Raw genomic sequence first — 20,038 nt, 5'->3', positions numbered from 1 at the left:
TGTACTTGCATATGGGAATGTTTGTGACTGGGTCATTTCAAACCTAACTATTGGAAAGAAATCTTATGGGAAGATTTTGACTTTATTAAATGTGTAATTTGACCATTCTGAAATGGGCAGTTTGGAAAAAAAATTAACTTGTCACTCCTGATTGAACTTGTCTGGTTCTTCTTGATTTATTCCTATTTTTTTCTTAAAGTTGTATTAGAGCTTTAACACCATAAACAGATTACAAATCTTGCTAAAATTTGTAATTGTTACATTAATATGCAATAAGCACATTCCAACTAACTAGAGAGTTTTCTTTCCCGAATAGAGTTGTGCTGCAGATTGTTCTAGCTGGTCAGAGCTGAATCTGGTTCTATTGCTTGGGACTTTTGGACACACTCTGAGTATGGGTTCCAGCAGTTTTATAGAAGAAGAACATCAGACATGGATCTTTTTAGTCAACACACTTTTATTGGTGTTCTTTCAAGATGCCTGCCGGAAATATTTTGCTGCTATTGACCCTAAAGGTAAAGCCAAAAAATGGAATCCAGAAGATGATGAACAACAGACTACAATTCACGGTTTATTTGAAGTGTCTTATCTTAACCCAGAAGATGATAAATCAAAAGATTGTAGACGATCGGGTAAAAATTATGAAAAATGGTTGGTTTTATCAAGCCCTTGGATTATTCTTGTGTTTTGCCGGGTGCTCCGTGGTTTGAATCAGACAGGAATCAAGTATGCGCAGAAGCCTGACTTTGGCCAGTGGCTGACAAGGTAGATACGTGTAAAATATGATTTGATGCTTAATCAATTTTTATAAATATTTTGATTAATGATTAATGGTCCAACATATCAGAATGGGTATAGCTAAAACTTTTGATGCATGGCTGCTCAGTGCTGGAAAAATGATTAAACTTTGTATTAATTACTGTAATGAATTAAGTTGTTCGGCCAATTATTCCATATTGGTGTTTATTTCAACATATGTCCAGCAGAACCAATTCTATAGCCCTGAATATGTTTGATACATCTTTTGGTAGTTCTTTGAAGAAACCCTCATTTAGCAAGTACAGAATAAGCACAACTTCTCAACATGTATATCTAAAACTTTTGGCTGCCATCTGTTCTAAACTGCTTCCATTGTACTTGTGTTATTTTTGTTCTACACTTTAAGCTACTATACATCTCATCCATTGCCGTTCCAGTGTCTTAGTGTCTTTATCTTTTTGCAGCATACAGTACTTTATATTTGTCTTGTAATCCATCTGCATTCTTTAATATTTAATCGACTTTGTCATGCCATTTATAACATGTCTCGTTCAACACGACTGCTCCTTTCTGGTTTAGGTACCTCTTGGCTAATCCACATTGAATATCTGAATTGAAAATATAAGTAAATTAGAAGCACAATAATTCTGTCATTGTTCTGTGAATATTCAGAATTGCATGCAGTCCAGTTTGACTGTAGCTCATCCACAATTCAAAGATTTGTATCGAATGCTATCACTTTTCACCTTATTTCACATGTTGAACATTGGTTGATCCTTAAGAAAATCTTTACACCAGTACCTTTGTGTTATTTTCTCCCAAGTGGAGGTGGTCAGGCAGTTTATTTGGGTTCTGAATTCTTGTTCATTATTGTTAAGCTGTAATGATTAGAGGATGGCATCCTGTTCATATTAAGTGTGAAAATGTCTGAATGTTACACCAATGCTGCAATATGTGCATGTTGCCACATGGCCCATCTGTCAATAGCTTTGGCAAAATGAAGTGGTGAAGAGCAAAGAAAAACAATAATTGAAACAGAGTTTTTAAAACTTGAAGAAAATTAGTAATTAAGATGCGAAGGAATAAGAGGACAGTCTGTGTTTTCCAGTGTCACATTATGCTTGGGACTGATTTAAGATTTTCCACACCATATAATTGATAATACTGTAATGACCACGCCTCAACTGTGTTTTGCTTCAGGTGTACTGCAGCTTCAGGCCCTTTTTATATGTTTCAGTTCTACGTTTCTCACTGAAGCATCTTACTACAGAATTTCCAGAGAAGCTGAACAAATCTGACAACAGCTTTCTGATTATTTTAATAAATACATGTGATCGCTGGGAGTTGCTGTTCACTTTACATATTATTAACCATGAAAGCTGATAGCCTCAATGTCATTTTTACCACAGAATCTAGACTCAAATGTCTTACAATTTGATGCCAAATATTCTAGAGAAATGTGATAAGCTGGAGATGGGAAAGTAAATCTATATGATAATTTCATAAGTCTAATATAATAAAGTTACATTTCCCATTTTGTAGGAGTTTGCTTATTCATGGTAAACATAAATATTTTATAAGAACACGCAATTTAGAGGGAAGATTAAAACTAACATTGACTGCCATTAAGTAGTTCAGTAGAGATTTAATTTTCCACTTATAAATTTGACCAATATGAGACAGCTATCATACACATTTGTTTAATCAAAGATTTGGCCTTCAGAAATCTTGCAGTACTTGAAAGTTAGAAGCTCAGTCAATAATAATATTCAAACCATTATAGAAATAATGAGCACTTAATTCCAAATACATTCTTTACAGGTGTTCACTTTTTAATTTGTGTTTCTTTTCCAGCTCCAATCATAGAATTGAACTCTCCATATTGACAGCAATTTCCCTGTTTCTGATCTTTATTTTGGTTCAGAGGACATGCTCCTTTGTTTCCAAAGCAGCACTGGCGCTGGGGCTGTTGGGAATCTATTGCTATCGTGCAGCAATTGGAAATGTAGTTTTTCCATGGAAGCCAGATAAATATGATGTTTCGAAGTAAGTACTTTGGCAGTAAGTATTTATTATGTCTTGGTTGAGTACAGTGTGCTAATTTAATGATCTTAAAATAATAACATGTACAGTCATAAAATAGAACATGAAGTAGTATCTTTCATAATGGAGAGATTTTTTGTCCCCAAATTGTAGAATTACCAGGATATTGAAAATATGTAATCTGCATAATGAGTCAATATTCCACTCCAAAATTAGGCACAATGTGCTATGAATTATTTTTGTACTCATTTCTTTTGTATATTGGCCAGCATTGTGTGTAGTCATAAAATAATTTTATAGAAGTGTCATGGCATGTAATCTTATATACAATTCAAGAACAAAGAGGCATTGAGGCCATTGAATTTTATAGTAATTTTTTTTCTCCAAATCTCTTACAGAGTCCAACCCCTAGAGATAGTGTTTCATAGGTTGGCATAATGTTGATTTATAGAAATTCTAAATTCTTGGTTGGAAGTTAGTTACCTAGGCAGCCCTTGGTTACATGAATAAATGGGATGACCATTTTAAAAATAATCCAGTTATGGAGCTGTATCATTTTAGGAGAGTAGGTTTAAATATTGTACAGGAAGCACACAGACCATTGCTTCTGAGGATGTTTGCATCAGTCTTTATGGAACTCTCAAAAACAGTTTTTTTAAAATATGACAATTTGAAATCAGATTGTAAGCAATAATGATCTAAGTGTTTAAGAAAGACAGATTTTCAGGGGATGTACAGTAAGTTTATACTCCTTAAAAATGGGGATTGATACAGGTGGAGTGATTTGCTTGCGAAGATCAGGAGGGTACCTTTTCACTGTAGGACTTTTCTTTCTGCTACGTTGCATTGGTTTATGAAGATTGGTGCGCACAGACCAATTCCACTCTTTAAAGCAAGAACATTCCACGATGGCCCAGTGAGCTGTGACGATTGCGGTGACCATGAGGCTGTAGGGTGACTATTGGAGTTCTCCTTCACCTAGACAGACTAGCTGACAAAGCTAATGAATCGGACTTGTCCTTCTCCTAGGCTGGCTGCCAACCAAGGCTAATAGCCCAGCCTGCCTGCTCAGTTATACCACTGGACACTCAGTCGCACCATGACATAGCAAACTCAGTAAGAACAGGGACGCCAAGTGAAGGTGTTGCTGTGGGCACAGTAGTGTAGGGGACCTTCAACGTGGTAAGCCAAACAGTCGCCCTGTGGTAATCACTACACATGGAAAGGAGACGCTATGGGAGACGCTTCACCTTCCTTAAGTGAGCAGGACATCCAGCCCAGGACTCATCCATCCCCTGGAGTAGCACATGACAATTGACGTAGTTGTGGAGGATTGCTTTATGTGGAGTGAGAGGTGGTGAAACTGAATATTCAGAAGTTAGTTGTGGGAATAATAACATAAGAGAACTTCTTGCTTCTCATATGCTGTAATAGAGTCAATGGTTATCTGAACATATAGAAGTGATTTATCTGCTTAAAATCCCTTTGTAGGGCAGGATTTTCAATTATTCGGCTGTCCTTCATTTAAAACTGCTTTGTGGCACATAGCAGCATACACAGTTTGTTAATTGCAACACTATTACACAGTTTAAAAATCTTGCTTCTGTCCAAAAATGTAGAGCAAAATATATAAATGGATGGAAAGTATCATAAATTACAAAGCAAGCTAGGTTGAGTTTTGGGGCATTAGAATAAATGAAATAATTTAAAAAAAGCAATGGGGGCCTGTCAGGGCTTTCTGCTGAGTTTGAGATCATTTGGATTATTAGGCAATTGGTAAGTTAGAAAGAGTCAACAGGAGAATAGCCATAGTGTGAGTGAGACAAGAGTTAGTGTAAGGCTTTTTGGCTCAAGGAGCTTCTGTCAAGTTTCTGTAAATTAGTGCCTGGCAAGTCAGTGAGAATGGATCCTAGGGCAGTGGTGTGCTCCTCTTGCAAGATGTGGGAGATCCAGTGTCCCTGATTACTACATCTGCAAGAATTGCATCTAGGTACAGCTCCTTACAGACTGTTGGGGAACTAGAGTTGGAACATACAGTTCATTTGGGAGAATGAAGTGATAAGGGATAACATGGATGTAGTCACAACAACTTTGCAGGAGGCAGATAACTGGGTGACTGTCATGAAAGGGAAGAGAAACGGCAGACTGAGTACCCTTGTGGTCATTCCCCTACATGACAAGTATACAGTTTTGTATACAGTACTGTTGGGGTTGGGAGAGCAACAACGAGATCTCTGGCATTCAGTTTGGCTCTGTGGCTCAGACAGGAAGGGGGAAGAAGAGAAGTGCGGAATGGTAGGAGATTCAGTAATTGGGGAATAGACAAAAGATTCTGTGAACATGGAAGACCTTGCCAGATAATATGTTGCCTCACAGGTACCAGGATCAAAGCTGTCTCAGATATGCAACATAGCATTCTTAAAGGGGAGGGTAATCAGCTAGTAGTCATGGTACACATCAGTACCAACAACATTTGTAGGAATAAGGATGAAATCCTGAAGAGCGAATATAGGCAGCTAGATAGGAAACTAAAAAGCAAGATTTCAAGAATAATCTCTGGATTGCTACCTGTGCCACATGCTGGTGAGGATAAGAATAAGAAGATATGGCATTTAAATATGTGGCTGAAAAATTGGTGCCAGAATCATTAGGATCAATTCTGTGTCTATCCATTGGGATCTTTCATATAGGTATGGCCTGTACTAAAGGGACGGGTTACACCTGAACTTGAGGAGGACCAATATCCTTGCGGGCAGGTTTGCTAGAGCTATTGGGGAGGATTTAAACTAGGTTGGTGGGGATGGGAACCAGAGTGATAGGTCAGTGGATGGACCAGTTGGTGTAAAGGTAGATGCAGTGTGTAGACAGACTGTGAGGAAGGGCAGTGGTTAGGGCTTAAATGCAGTCTACTGAATGGGTTGAAATGTGTATTTTTAATGAGGGAAGTCTCAGTAACAAAGGTGGTAAACTTAAAAGCATGGATCAGTAAATGGAACAATGGTGTTTTGGTCGTTACAGAAATTTGGCTGTCACAAGGGCAGAAATGACTACAGGATGTTCCAGGATTTAGGTGTTTCAAAAATGGATGGGAGGGTGGTAAAAAAGGTAGGATATTGGCATTGCTGTTCAGTGATAGTATCAAGGGAGAACATCATGGATAAAACGTCTCCTGTGAGGGTGTGGGCGGAATCCAAAAACAGGAATGGAGCAATCATTGTACTGGGAGTATTCTATAGATCCGGCAATAGCAGCAAAGACACTGAGGTGCAGATCAGGAAGCAGATTTTGAACAGGGTTGTTGTCATGGGTAACTTCTACTTCCCTAATATTGATTGGCACCTCCATAGTGCAAAACGTTTAGATGGGGCAGAATTTGTTAGGTGAGTTCAGGGAGGATTCCTGATAGAATTTGTGGACAGGCCAACTAGAAAGGAGAGGCCGTACTGGATCTAGTACCAAGCAGTGAAGCTTATCAGGTGTTGGATCTCTCATTGGGAAAGCATTTTGGAGACAGTGACCACAACTCCCTAACCTTTACCATGGCTTTGGACAAAGATAAGAACAGATGGTATGGAAAAGTATTTAATTGGAGGAGAATAATTATGATGCTATTTGGCATGAATCTGGAAGCATAAATTGGTAACAGGTGATCAGGAAATTCACTGATAATGTATTGGTTGTTTTGGGAGCACTTTCACGTTGTTCTGGAGAAGTTTGTCCCATTGAGGTAGGGAAAGGAGCCATAGTTTACAAGGAGGGTGAAGTTACGACCAATCAGGAATAAAAGAGGAAACGTCTAATCAAGAGGAAGGTTCATGTAGCAAGGATCAGACAAGGCTCTCAAGAATTATAAGGTAGCCAGGAAGGACCTTAAGAAGGGACATAGAGCTAGAAGGAGACAGTAGAAGGCTTTGACAAGTAGGATTAAGGAAAGCCCCAAGATGTTCTATACATACGTAAAGGACAGGGGGGTGAAGTTAGGGCCAATCAGGAATAAAAGAGGAAACATGCCTGAAGTTGAAGGTTTGGGAATTCGTTAATGAATACTTTGTTTCAGTATTCACCAGTAAGAGGACCTTGACAATTGTGAAGATGGCATAGAACAATCTAATATGCTGGAACATGTAGACGTTAGGACAATGTGCTGGAACCTTTGAAAAACATTAGAATAGATATGTCCCAGAGGCCAGATGTGTTGTATCTCAGATTACTGTAGGAAGTGAGGGAAGATTGCTACGCCTTTGGCAATGACCTTTATTTCCTCATTGGCACAGGAGTAGTACCATAAGATTGGAGGGTGGCAAATGTAATTTAGTTGTTCAGGAAAAGTAAAAGGGATAATCCTGGGAATTATAGAGCTTCATAGTCTTTCATCAGTAGTGGGCACACTATTGGAAGGGATTCCTAGAGACAGGATTTACAAGGATCTGGAAAAGCAGAATCTGATTAGGAATAGAATGCAATCCTTTGCAAGGGGCAGGTTATGTCTCACAAGCCAGATTGAATTCTTCAATGAAGTGACAAAACAAATTAATAAAGGTAGAGCAGTAGATGTGTATATAGATTTTGATAGAAGTTTGACAAGGTTCCCTGTGATAGACTCATTCAAAAAATTAGGAGGTATGGATTCTAGAAGAACCCTGGCTGTGGGTTTCAGAATTATCTTGCCCACAGAAGGCGGAGGATGGTAGTAGATGGAGTGTATTCTGCCTGCTGGTTAGTGACCGGTGGTGTTCCACAGAGATCTGTTCTAGAACCTGTACTGTTTGTGATTTTTATAAATGACATGGATAAGGTTGTGGATAAGTAGGTTATTAAATTTGCCAATGACATTAAAGCTGATAGTGTTGTGGATAGTGTAGAATGTTGTCGTTGGTTACAATGGGATACTGATAGAATGCAGAGCTGGGCTGAGAAGTGGCAGGTGGAGTTCAACCCAGAAGAATGTGAAGAGATACACTTTGGAAGGTTGAGCTCAAAAGCAGAGTACAGTGCAAATGGCAGGATTCTTAGCAGTGTGGAGGAACAGAGGGATGTGGAGGTCCACTTCCGTAGATCCCTCAAAGTTGCCATGCAAGTTGGTAGGGTGGTTAAGAAGGCTTATGGTGTGTTGGTCTTCATTAGTTGGGAGATTGAGTTCAAGAGCCATGAGGTAATGTTGCACCTGTATAAAACTCTGATTAGACTATTGTGGTCAGTTCTGGTCTCCTCATTATTGGAAGGTTGTGGGAGCTTTGGAGAGGGTGCCACGTAGATTTACCAGGATGCCGCCTGGATTAGAGTGCATGTTTTATGAAGACAGGTTGAGTGAGCCAGGACATTTCTTTCAACTGCACTTTGTAACTACAGCACTATATTCTACATTATGTTACTGCTTTTCACTTATACTACCACATTGTACTGAAGTGATGAAAGGATCTGTATGGAAATTTTTCAAGACTTCAGTTCATTTGAATATACCAATTTACCAGCTTGTGTTGGCTATCCACAGGATTATTAAAAACACACTATCAGCATTGACGGATTGTTAATGATTAGGGATTCCTATCTTTGACACATTCTTATTATAAAATTATGTAAAGATGTAGTATGGCATTCCTATAGTGTATAGATTCTAAGTATAACTTTATTTGTATCTTCTGTAAATATAACCATTTTATTTGTTTTTTTTTGTTAGGGGAATTATTGAAGCACGTTTTGTTTATGTATTTATCCTTGGCATACTTTTCACGGGAGTTAAAGACCTTTTGAAATCTGGAGTTGTTTCTTCTGATACAGTCTCGAACAGTCGGGGTCTCTGGGAAATCTACAATGGGCTCGTACTCTTGGCTGCATTACTCCTTCGTCCTCACAACTTGCTGGTCTTATTGTTCGTCCTTATAGTTCAAATGATTTTGACCAGATTTATCTGGAGGACATTGGGTTATGATGCAGCACAAATTACCATCATATATTACTGGTTTGGCCAGGCCTCCTTTTATTTTCAGGTACCTTTTTCATTATCTAATGAGCGGTAAATGAACTGAGCCTTTGTGCTTTCTTTTAGTTCAGTATGATGATATGAACATTAGGGCTTTAAACGCAAAATTCACATAACATTTTGTAATTATTGTCGGTCATGAAATTATATCATTCTGCTGCTAATGTGGAATTAATTTTACTAAAAGTACTTCTCCCTGTGCCACGAGCTGAGCAGATCTGAAATTATATTTTGAAGATTGTTTATACATGAAAATTATTAATGTAGGGCTTTGTGAGGGACTTGTACACTCCACAGTGCTGATCCATAATGAGAACATTCCAGTCAAAATCCTGATGGGGTCCTGTGAAGCTGAGAAAAGCCATTACATTTTACCCAGTTGTCTTGTCAATAATAATATTGTCGTGAAAATGAGTCTTGAAGTTTAATGAACCATCATTTATGTTTTGTAGTATTTTTTAAATTAGTAAACATTCAAGTCCAGCTGAATATCTTAACTTGGAGAAAGTAAGATAATTTAGTATTAAGTAACTTGTACAAAATGCTGGAGGAACTCAGTAGGTCAGGCAGCATCTATGGAAACGAATGAACATTCGACCTTTCAGGCCAAGACTCTTCATCAGGACTAGAAAGGAAGGGAGGAAATGCCAGTATAAGAAGGTGAAGGGAGGGGAAGGAGTACAGCTAGAAGTTGAGAGGTGAAGCCAGCTGGGTGGGGCAGGGTGGATGAAGTGAGAAGCTGGAAGGTGACAGGAAGGAAATGTAAAGGGTTGAAGAAGAAGAAATCAGATAGGAGAGGCGAGTGGACCACGGGTGAAATGAAAGGAGGAGGGACTGCAGTGGAGGTGATATGTAAGAAGAGGTAATAAGGGAGCTAGAGTTGTGAATGAAGAAAGAGAGAGGGAGGAGGAAAAATGACCAGATGTGGAGAAGTCAATGCTCATGCCATCAGGTTAGAGGGTACATGAATGGAAAGCAGTGGGGGGGCGGGGAGGTGCGGTGAGGGAAAGATTAGTTTGGTGTTAGGATCCCTGATGCAGCCTCTTCTACATTGGTGAGACCCATTGCAGATTGGGGGACCGCTTTGTCAAGCACTTCCACTCCATCTACATTTCCAGCATTTGTAGAATCTCTTGTTTATAATTTAATATTGATTGGATATCTTTGGGAGGAAGTTGTTCAGGACAATTCGTTAACTGCAACAGGATTTTCAGACTTCCTGTATACCGCATTAAAAAGTGTTCAGATTCTAGGAATGAAATTTTCCATGCTTTCTGCTCTCTCTGTACTGTTCTGGTTATTTATCACAGTGAAATTATAATAATGCCATTATCTGATGGTGGTATCTGGCTCACCAGGTAGTATTTCCCATGTTCCATTCCCAATCACCGGCATCCAGGTTTCTGCACTGTCCTTAAACTTAAATAGTTTATTGGAGAATTGATTATAAAACTTAATATTAACTAAGTGTTCCATGTTATTAATAGAAATAACATCCAATAGTGTGGAAAATCTGCTAGCCCTGCTCCACCAAAGGCCCAAATAAAGTCAGACAGCACAAAAGCAAGTTCTTTAGCCCAACACGTCCACTCTAAACCTTTCCCCTCCATGCACTTATCCAAATGCCTTTTAAATGTTTTTAATATACTTTACCTGCCTCACTACTTCCATTGGCAGCTTAGTCCATATATAGACCACCCCTGTGGATGGAAAAAGTTGCTCATGAGGTTCTTATTAAATCTCTCCCTTCTAACCTTAAACTATGCCCTCCAGTTCTTGATTCTCCCACCCTGGGGAAAAAGAAATTGCCGTATTATCAGAGTTCACTCTAGTGGTTTAATTGATTTACTGAAAATTCTGAAATAAACTTGTCCAAAGATACCAAGTGAGTTCCAGGATTGCATCCATTCAATACATGAAGCTTTTGTTCGTTCCCAGAATGCTGCATTCTTTTGTAAATTTATTGCAACTACTTCAGTGTACGTAGGTCTGGAATGATCTGTATGTCTGGCATGCAAAATAATCCTTCTCACTGTATCTTGGTACATGTGGGGGGGGGGGGGAGAATAAACCAATTCTCAACTGCAATGACATTCAATGTTGACTTAATGTTCTTTTCCAGTATGCAATACTTGCACATCTAGATAACCAATTCCTTTGTTATAAAATAGTCAATATAAAATAGATTTATCTAGCAGCTGTCTACTCCCCCTCCCCCACAAAGCTTCAGTTTATTGCTGATCTATATCCTAGATTTTTCTTGTCTGATCTGCCAATGATTTTCAGTTTGTTTGATATTATACATGTGAATATATAAGAATCCTCCATTTATTGTACCAGGATGAAATCAAAACACTGAACTTCAAATGTGGCATATTTAAAAAATATATTAACTGTGCATGGCATCTCTGCATGTTACACTTTTAGTTAATGCTGTGATTAGCTCATATTTTAGTGCGTTGAAAGTCTATGAATTTTCCTTTTGGTTTTCCTTATTGTAAAATTAATGCTACAAATTTGATTTTTTTTGTTTATATTTTAGTAATAATTCTTGTTTATTTCTATTGAATTTTGAAATGACATGCCTTTGTCCTTACTGCTCTTTTGTTTTGAAAGTATGTAGCTAAGAATATTATTTCAATATGGTAACTCAGAATGGGTACAAAAGGCATGGTTTTATATGGAAGTTGAGACTGAAATCATATTTGTTAAGATGAAAATGTTAATTCTCTGCAGGGAAATTCAAATAGCATTGCAACTGTGGATATATCAGCTGGTTTTGTGGGCTTTGAGGACTATGTTGAGCTACCAGCAATCCTCCTCACAACATTTGCCACTTATATAGGCCCTCTGCTGTGGGCTGTGCACCTAACCTGTTACATGAGCTCAGAAAGAAGCAGGTAATGACTTAATAGGTTTTCTTCCAATGATGAGAAATAAGCATAACTTGCCCCATTTACTTAGCTTTTACTTGTCAATAGTAACTTTACAGATGTCAAAATCTAATAATTTACTCTTGGATGTTCACTTTGTTATAGTAGTTATATTAACCATTTTGAAGTAGGTTAAACTCAAATGTCTTTATGAAAAGTTAGATTTTGTGTACTAAAACTGTCTTTATTGGTGCTATTTTTCCTTTAAAATGCATCTATGGTGCATTTTAAATGATTTGGTACCAACATTATTCTGTTCTTTTAAAAAAAAACTAAATGAAAAATTTGGTCAGTTCAATTGTGAGAGAGGACATTTGCTATGTATAGATGGTATTCATCATCTACTTGAGAAACATCTTCATTGTTGATTATCAGTTAGTGAATAACATCTTATTAAAGGAGAAATCCTTCCACTGGCTAAGGACATACTGATTATAGTTAGGCCCTCATCATTAATGTCTTTTTAATGTTCTTGCTAGAATTCACTGAGAACCATCCTCAGTCAGTGGTTTCAGTTTCATTGTAAATGGTTGCCCATTCATAAAAGTTCCATCCATTTTGGCTTTCCCACTGCCTCAGCTCTCTTAATATCCATAATATTCACATGTGGAATAAGTTGAGGGTGTATCATTATGAAAAGAAAATTTCAATCTATTATCTAAATCTTTTGGTATTTAGGATCAGAGTTTGAATGTTTTTTCTGTTGCAATTTAAGTTTTTGCAAGTAAAGGAAAACAAGTACTTATTATAAAGCAAGGTACAGTTTTTATTGATTTTATTAAGGATGCCAAGAAGTTTATTTTTCAGTAACTGTTCTACTTGAAAATTGCTTTAGTTCTGTTTCATGTTGAACATACTCTCACACTCTTTCTTTTCTGGCAGATATTCTTCTGTTTCAGTGGGACACAGCTGTTACTGTTTTATTCTGTTACGGACAATTCCAGCAGCAGTTTATATTATTCTAATTACCTCTCTACGTTACCATCTATTTATCTGGAGTGTTTTCTCTCCAAAGTTGCTCTACGAAGGTATGCATACACTTGTAACAGGAGCAGCTTGTGTCATGTTCACTGCAATGGATCAGAAAAGAATGTTGAAAACACTTTCATAAAAATGGTATTGCACTGAATTTGTTTTTCTTTTTTGGGAAAACTAATGTAACAATTGTTGTAGAGGAAAATTATTGAACTGATGTTATGCAAATAAAATCTGTATCACAGGAGAACTCTTCTACTGTAACCTTTGACGCCCTGACTAATCAAGGACTTAGTAACCTCTACTTCAAGTATACCCACTGACCTAGCCTCCACAACCAAATGTGGGAATGAATTCCACAGATACATTACCATCAGGCTAAAGAAATTCCTCCTCATCTCTGCTCTAAATGGATGTTCTTCTATTCTGAGACCCTTTGGTTCTAGAAAATATTGTTAGTGAACGGACTGCTGATTACCAGATGACCATTCATGCTACCATCAAAAGTTGGTTTCATACTTGTAGGTGCTTCTTTGCTAAAATACTTAAATTGAATCCCTTTGGATGTTGTTTTCTAAGTGAGCTACCAAGTTTCATTCCATTCTGTTTGAGTCTTCCTTGCTCAAAAAAAAAGTTAAAATGAAGAATTTTGCTCTGACAATTTGTTGCAGAGAATTCTACATACTAAGCATTCTGTAATTTTTCTCTTAATTTGAAATGACCGAAATTTGTGTCGCTTCTAGTAGACTTACTAGACATTTTCATTTTTTTCTCAAATATTTCTTGTTTTTTTAAATCAGTTTAATCAGTTTCAGAATCATTTGATGAAATTTGAAATTCATTATTATTTTGATGGGCCCCTATTGCCTCTGTTTACTGTTCACTTAACAATGACCATAATTGAGGGAGCACAGCGCAGTTAATCCCATCAGACTGAGGTGAACAATTGGTAGAAACCAGAAAAAACAAAAATGATCCTGTAATGTTTCCAGACCGATAGTAAACATCTTGAATGGACTCATGAGATCTATAAATGCTTTCTATAAATTTGTTAATGGTAGGATGGGTTACATTTTCCAGGTGCTGAAACTAGCATGAACTACATTGATCTGTTGCCTGTGATTCCATGTAAGTTTTTTTTAAATAGAGAATTTTAGATATTCTTTTCAAATACTTTGTTCAGACTATTGTTGGGAATTGATTTGGTGGAGTTATTTATAAAAAATAACAATTATATGTTCCTTGAATCTTTTAGTTGATAATGACAGCAAAACCAGTTGATTTATTTTTCAAAGCAAGGGAATAAAATGACTTATTTTTCAGAAGACTTGCTGTTTGTGTTTTAATTACATGCCTGCAGTTAATGCTACTAATCTGAACTGTAATGTGCAGCAATGAGATATTGTTCATTTAGCCATTTTCAGTAAAACATCAGGCATATTAAGTCAGATGCCTTGCCAATCTGTTCGTTTTCATAAGTTGGCTCATAAAGAGAATTCAACAGCATCCGCATTGGAGCCAACTGTTACAAATGTGCCACAACTCTGAGGGGCCGAAGGGTACAAAGTAGCCCCCTCCTTTTTGAGAATCGCAAGATCGCTATTAATTCAGGTCTGGGACCCAGGAAATGAGAGAGAATCCACAAGGGTTTGGAATGTGTGTCCTAGCCTCAGTGGTACAAAGCCACGGATAACAGCCATTGTCTCTTGGAGACGGAAGTGTGTATTGAGTACTGTACTATTCATTGAAGCCCTCAGGGGGTGACCTGAGTGGGCTGGTTGAGGGATGGCATCATCCCAACCTGATTGACATCTGAGACCCCGTGAGTAAGGATAAAAGAGGGTCTGGGGAACAACCCTTTTAGACGCACCAGGAGAAACGCTAGAAATCCCGTGACAGCGTTTAATAGCGACAGCCGGTGGGGGCCCGCGTGCGTCCTTTTCCATTTGCCTAGGAATTGGCGGGCCTTACCACAGAAGAACGGCTTAGCTAAAGGAGAGGCCACCAACAAAATTTCGAAGGATCGACATCATAAAAAGGAAAAGCTGGCAAGTTCTAAAAATCTGTCTCTCTCTCCAACCAAAAAGCTGCAGCCTGAATGAACTGAGTGACTTTTATATTTCCATCGGACAATACATTATTCCCTGGACAACGATAGAGCTTATTTCTTATTGATTATTATTATACCCGCACTTTGAGTTAGTATTGACAACGTATATTATCTGTATGTTTGCATTGATATTATTTTTGTGTATTTTTACCAATAAATACTGTTAAAAATAGTACCATCAGACTTCAACGGACCTCTCTATCTTTGCTGGTAAGTGACCCAGTTACGGGGTTTGTAACAACTTGGGGTTCTCATCTCGAGATTTGATACCAAATTGGGGGGCCAGTGAATTGGGCTTGTAAGTCCAAACTTGGATCTGGTTGCGTGGGTAGCCAGACGGGAAACCAGCAAAGATGGACGTGGGGGAATTTATAGAAAACCCGACTCTGGAGGCGTTAGAGGCGGTCACAAAGTCGGAATTAATAAATATTGCGAAAGGACTAAACCTCACAGAGGTGAGGTTGTCGATGAAAAAGTGGGAGGTGCGGAGGGCCATAACTCAGTATTATATTGTGAAGAATGTGTTTTCAGCTGAGGTATTGGAAAATATCCCTGAAAAGGTACCAGCTAGTGGGACGGCTCAGTTAGAGTTGGAGAAATTAAGGTTGGAACATGAAATTAAATTAAAGCAACTGAGAAAGAGAAAGAAAGGGCTGAGAAGCAACGGGAGCATGAGCTCCAGCTAAAGGAGTTAGAGGTGAAAAGGGAGCATGAGCTCCAGCTAAAGGAGTTAGAGGTGAAAAAGGAGCATGAGCTCCAGCTAAAGGAGTTAGAGGTGAAAAGGGAGCAGGAAAGAGCTGAGAAACAAAGAGAGCATGAAATTCAGTTAAAACAGCTGGAAGCAGCTGAAAAAGAGGGAGAGAGCCGAGAAGGAGAGGGAGGCAGAGAAACAGAGGCAACATGACTTGGATATGGAGAAGTTAAGGCAAGAGTGAAGATTTCAAGGGTCAGACCGAGAGGAGCGGTTTAATGTTAGTCGGGAGTTGAGGGTAGTACCTCTGTTCAAGGAGACGGATGTTGATAGTTATTTCTTGCTTTTTGAAAAGGTGGCAGTGAATCAGAAGTGGCCCAAAGAGCAGTTGGTGGCGTTGTTACAAAATGTGTTAAAAGGGAAGGCACAACAGGCATATGCGGCGTTGTCCATGGAGGAGGAAGAGTCTGAGAATTATGCCAAAGTAAAAGAGGCCATTCTCCGGACTTACGAATTGGTACCTGAAGCGTATAGATAAAAGTTCAGAAATTTAAAGAAAGGGTGGAATCAGACGTATACCGAGTTTGCCTATGAGAAGGGTGTGCTCTTGGATCGCTGGTGTGCAGCAGAAATAGTGGAAGAGGATTTTTGGCGTCTCAGGGAGTTAATTCTGATTGAGGAATTTAAAGGTTGTGTTTCGGAGGATATCCGGATGTATTTGAATGGGAAGCCGAATAAGTCCATCTCCGAATTTGCTAGGTTCGCAGATGAATATGCCCTAACCCACAAGACAAAGTTTTCCTCGAATAAAAGTTACCAGAGAGACCGTGGGAACGGTAGAGAAAGCCCGCCGGCTGAGGCAGAGGTCCCGCCGGGAGCTAGTGGTAAGATTGGGGAGGAGAGGCAAGACGGCGGGAGAGTTCCTGGCTTGACCTGTTTTAATTGTGGAAAGGGGGGACATATTGCATCTAGGTGCCTTGCTCTGAGGAAGGAGACAGGAAAATGGAAAGCAGCAGTCCCTATAGGATGTGCTGTGGTAATCAGTAAATCGACGAGAGAGCCCCAGGTAGACAGAGTACGAGAAGGGTCTGAGAAATGTATGTCAAAAGGAACCGTGTCTGTGAGAGAGGGAGACACACCAATTGCAGTGCAGATCTGGAGAGACACGGGAGCTGAACTGTCATTGATTAACAGTAAGGTACTGGATTTTGGTCGCAAGACGGGAATGGTAGCTTTGAAAGGAATAGGAAAAGGGACAGAAACGGTGCCCTTGCATAGGATCATTCTGAATTGTGATCTGGTATCTGGACCAGTTGAAATAAGGGTGCGATCAGAATTCCCGAGAACTGACGCGGACGTCCTTCTGGGTAACGATTTAGCCGGTGGTAAGGTTTGGTCAGCAATGAAGCTGACGAGACCACCGGTGGAGGTCCCGCCCCTAGATTCCAAGATCTATCCCGCAAACGCAATCACTCGCAGCATGTCGAGAAAGGCAGCTGAGATAGAGAGCAGTTTAAATCCGGCTAGTATCGATTTGGGCAAGACGTTTTTACCGACCCTGTACCACGAGGGTTTAGAGGATGGAAAAACAGAGAATAGAAAAGTGAAAGAGAGTAAGGGAGAGGAGGTAGACCTGCCCTTAGCGAGGAGAAAATTTATAGAGGCACGAAGATGAGAAACAGATAAAGCTGTTAAAAGGTCCAGGGTTGGACATGGATGATCTGTCTGGTTTGGCAGAACTGTTTGAAGAAGTTGAATATTCTAAAGGTGTTCCCGATAATGAAATGAGGGCAGTCCGAGATGAAAAGGATGCCATTACTTTGAAGAAGTCTGCTGGGTTGGCAGATGAGGTTGTTTCAGCCCGCGGGGTTGAGTTTACTCCGGAAGGGAGTTGCCCAGAGAGTAGCTGGGAGGATCAGGGGAATTTAGAATTTGAAAAGGGTACGGGTATTGAAAGCCTGGAAGAGGCAAATGTCCCGTTTGAGTGTGTCCAAGATGTGGATGCATGTGGTACTAAGCCTAGTAATGGAGCTCAGAAAAAGTCTGAGGTATTTGAGTCAGTTGAAAAGGAATGCAGTCCTTGTGGGTCAGATGGACTTGGTTCAGTGAAGAAAGGGTTAACCTTGGTAATAGTGGGAGGTGAGAATTCCCAGTGGTTTGTGCTCGAAGGTGTGTTAAAAGTTAGTGAGGAGATAAAAGGTGGTGATGTGAATCTAATTATTGAAGGAAAAGGGAAAAGTGTAGTTCCTAAATTGAATGAAGAAATTTTAAAGTCTGGATTGATGTCAGAAGCAGCAACCAGGCTACAGAGACAATGGCGTGGTAACGCGGTGCCTGCGAATCAATTACAGGTTGAGTTGGAATGTAAAGGTGCCCCACATGCTATTGTTATTCAAGAGTGTGGTGTGAAAAAGCAGAATTCGAAATGCTGTTTGAACAAAGGGGGATCGCTTTCAGATCTTAAATTGAGAACTAATAGCCTGAAGGGTCCTGAAGAGAAAACTAGCAACTTGCTTATACTTAAAGAATTGTGTGGAAATTCAGAAAATGGTCTAAGCTTGGAACACATTGTTGATAAAATAACTCCTATGAAAGGAGCGGGCGAAAGCCTATTTCGCCATGGTGCACAAACTCACCACGTGGGAGTTAACTGGAAAAGGGGCGAGGGTTGACGGGATGCCATTTTTAACAGCAGGATCCGGTTTAAAGGGATTTCGACAAAGCATGTGAATAATAAAGACAACCCCCATGGAAGATTGACTGTTAAGTTTGAAAGTAACAATAAAGATTAGTCTTTTGCATGAACTTTTATAGGATACATGTAAGCTAAGATCACAACTCTTTAGTTTTTGTTTGCTGAAGGAAAGAAATTTAAAAAAGGTGGTTATTAAATTGAAGTCTGATGCTACAAGACTTTAGTAAGGTACAAGATGTTAAGATATTAAAGGCAGTGACAATGTAATCGTTAACTGTTTAGATGCTGAATTGAATGTATAACTGTATTACTCTGTAGTGAAAAAAAAACTTTTGTATTGTGTTAGATTCTAAAATCCTGTAAGACTCTGTATTACTTAGTTTTTACCAATGGTAAAAACGCTTTTAAGAAAGGGGGTGTTACGAATGTGCCACAACTCTTGAGGGGCCGAAGGGTACAAAGTAGGCCCCTCCTTTTTGAGAATCACAAGATTGCTATTAATTCGGGTCTGGGACCCAGGAAATGAGAGAGAATCCACAAGGGTTTGGAATGTGTGTCCTGGCCTCAGCGATACAAAGCCACAGATAACGGCCATTGTCTCTTGGAGACAGAAGTGTGTATTGAGTACTGTACTATTCATTGAAGCCCTCGGGGGTGACCTGAGTGGGCTGGTTGAGGGATGGCATCATCCCAACCTGGTTGACATCTGAGACCCCATGAGTAAGGATAAAAGAGGGTCTGGGGAACAACCCTTTTAGACGCACCAGGAGAAACGCTAGAAATCCCGTGACAGCGTTTAATAGCGACAGCCAGTGGGGGCCCGCTTGTGTCCTTTTCCATTTGCCTAGGAATTGGCGGGCCTTACCACGGAAGAAAGGCTTAGCTAAAGGAGAGGCCACCAACAAAATTTCGAAGGATCGACATCATCCTATGATGATGGAAAACTCTGAACATCCTCTACATAGCACCATCCAGAGACAGAGACGCAGTTTCAGCGACAGGTTACTATCGATGCAATGCTCCTCAGACAGGATGAAGAGGTCAATACTCCCCAATGCCATTAGGCTTTACAATTCAACCGCCAGGACTTAAGAACTTTTTAAAAGCTATTATTAATGCTTTTTGAGATAGTGATTTAGATGCATATCATATTTTTTACTGAGTTAAGTATTGTATGTAATTAGTTTTGCTACAACAAGTGTATGGGACATTGGAAAAAAAGTTGAATTTCCCCATGGGGATGAATAAAGTATCTATCATAAAAAGGAAAAGCTGGCAAGTTCTAAAAATCTGTCTCTCTCTCCAACCAAAAAGCTGCAGCCTGAATGAACTGAGTGACTTTTATATTTCCATCGGACAATACATTATTCCCTAGACAACGATAGAGCTTATTTCTTATTGATTATTATTATACCCGCACTTTTAGAGTTAGTATTGACAATGTATATTATCTGTATGTTTGCATTGATATTATTTTTGTGTATTTTTACCAATAAATACTGTTAAAAATAGTACCATCAGACTTCAACCTCTCTATCTTTGCTGGTAAATGACCCAGTTACGGGGTTTGTAACACAACAAAGATATTGCTTTTAATTGAAAGCTGAAAGATTACAAATTAAACTTTGGAAAACAATTGACAAGATCTGTTCTAAGGCAAGGGTAATTAGTGGCTTATGAATCCTGGAGTATAATAATTTCAGTGGTAATCAATAAAGTAAGCTTTGAAGGTCTGGTTCTGACTGATTTCCTACCTTCTTAAAAAAAGGGGGATCTTCCAAATTAGTAGAGAGTTACATAAAATATCTTAAACGTAGATCAGTTAACACTAAACTCAGTTTCACCAATGAGA

At 39.1% G+C, this 20,038-nt stretch overlaps 1 protein-coding gene across 2 annotated transcripts in view; it reads left to right on the top strand.

Annotated features, from left to right (window-relative positions):
• pigg (phosphatidylinositol glycan anchor biosynthesis class G (EMM blood group)) overlaps positions 1-14,015 on the top strand; it is a 31,993-nt gene extending 17,978 nt beyond the window's left edge. For both annotated transcript variants that reach the window (XM_073042625.1, XM_073042626.1), the window contains exons 9-13: positions 317-765; positions 2,614-2,805; positions 8,480-8,789; positions 11,519-11,682; positions 12,598-14,015. In XM_073042625.1, coding sequence (XP_072898726.1) covers positions 317-765; positions 2,614-2,805; positions 8,480-8,789; positions 11,519-11,682; positions 12,598-12,826 — 1,344 coding nt within the window. In that variant the 3' untranslated portion in view covers positions 12,827-14,015. The remainder of the gene's footprint in view (positions 1-316; positions 766-2,613; positions 2,806-8,479; positions 8,790-11,518; positions 11,683-12,597) is intronic.
• The last annotated feature ends 6,023 nt before the right edge of the window (positions 14,016-20,038 follow it).

This window comes from Hemitrygon akajei, chromosome 4, assembly GCF_048418815.1.
Source record: "Hemitrygon akajei chromosome 4, sHemAka1.3, whole genome shotgun sequence".
NCBI classification, from domain to species: Eukaryota; Metazoa; Chordata; class Chondrichthyes; order Myliobatiformes; family Dasyatidae; genus Hemitrygon; species Hemitrygon akajei.
This window is presented reverse-complemented; position numbering and strand designations above follow the sequence as displayed.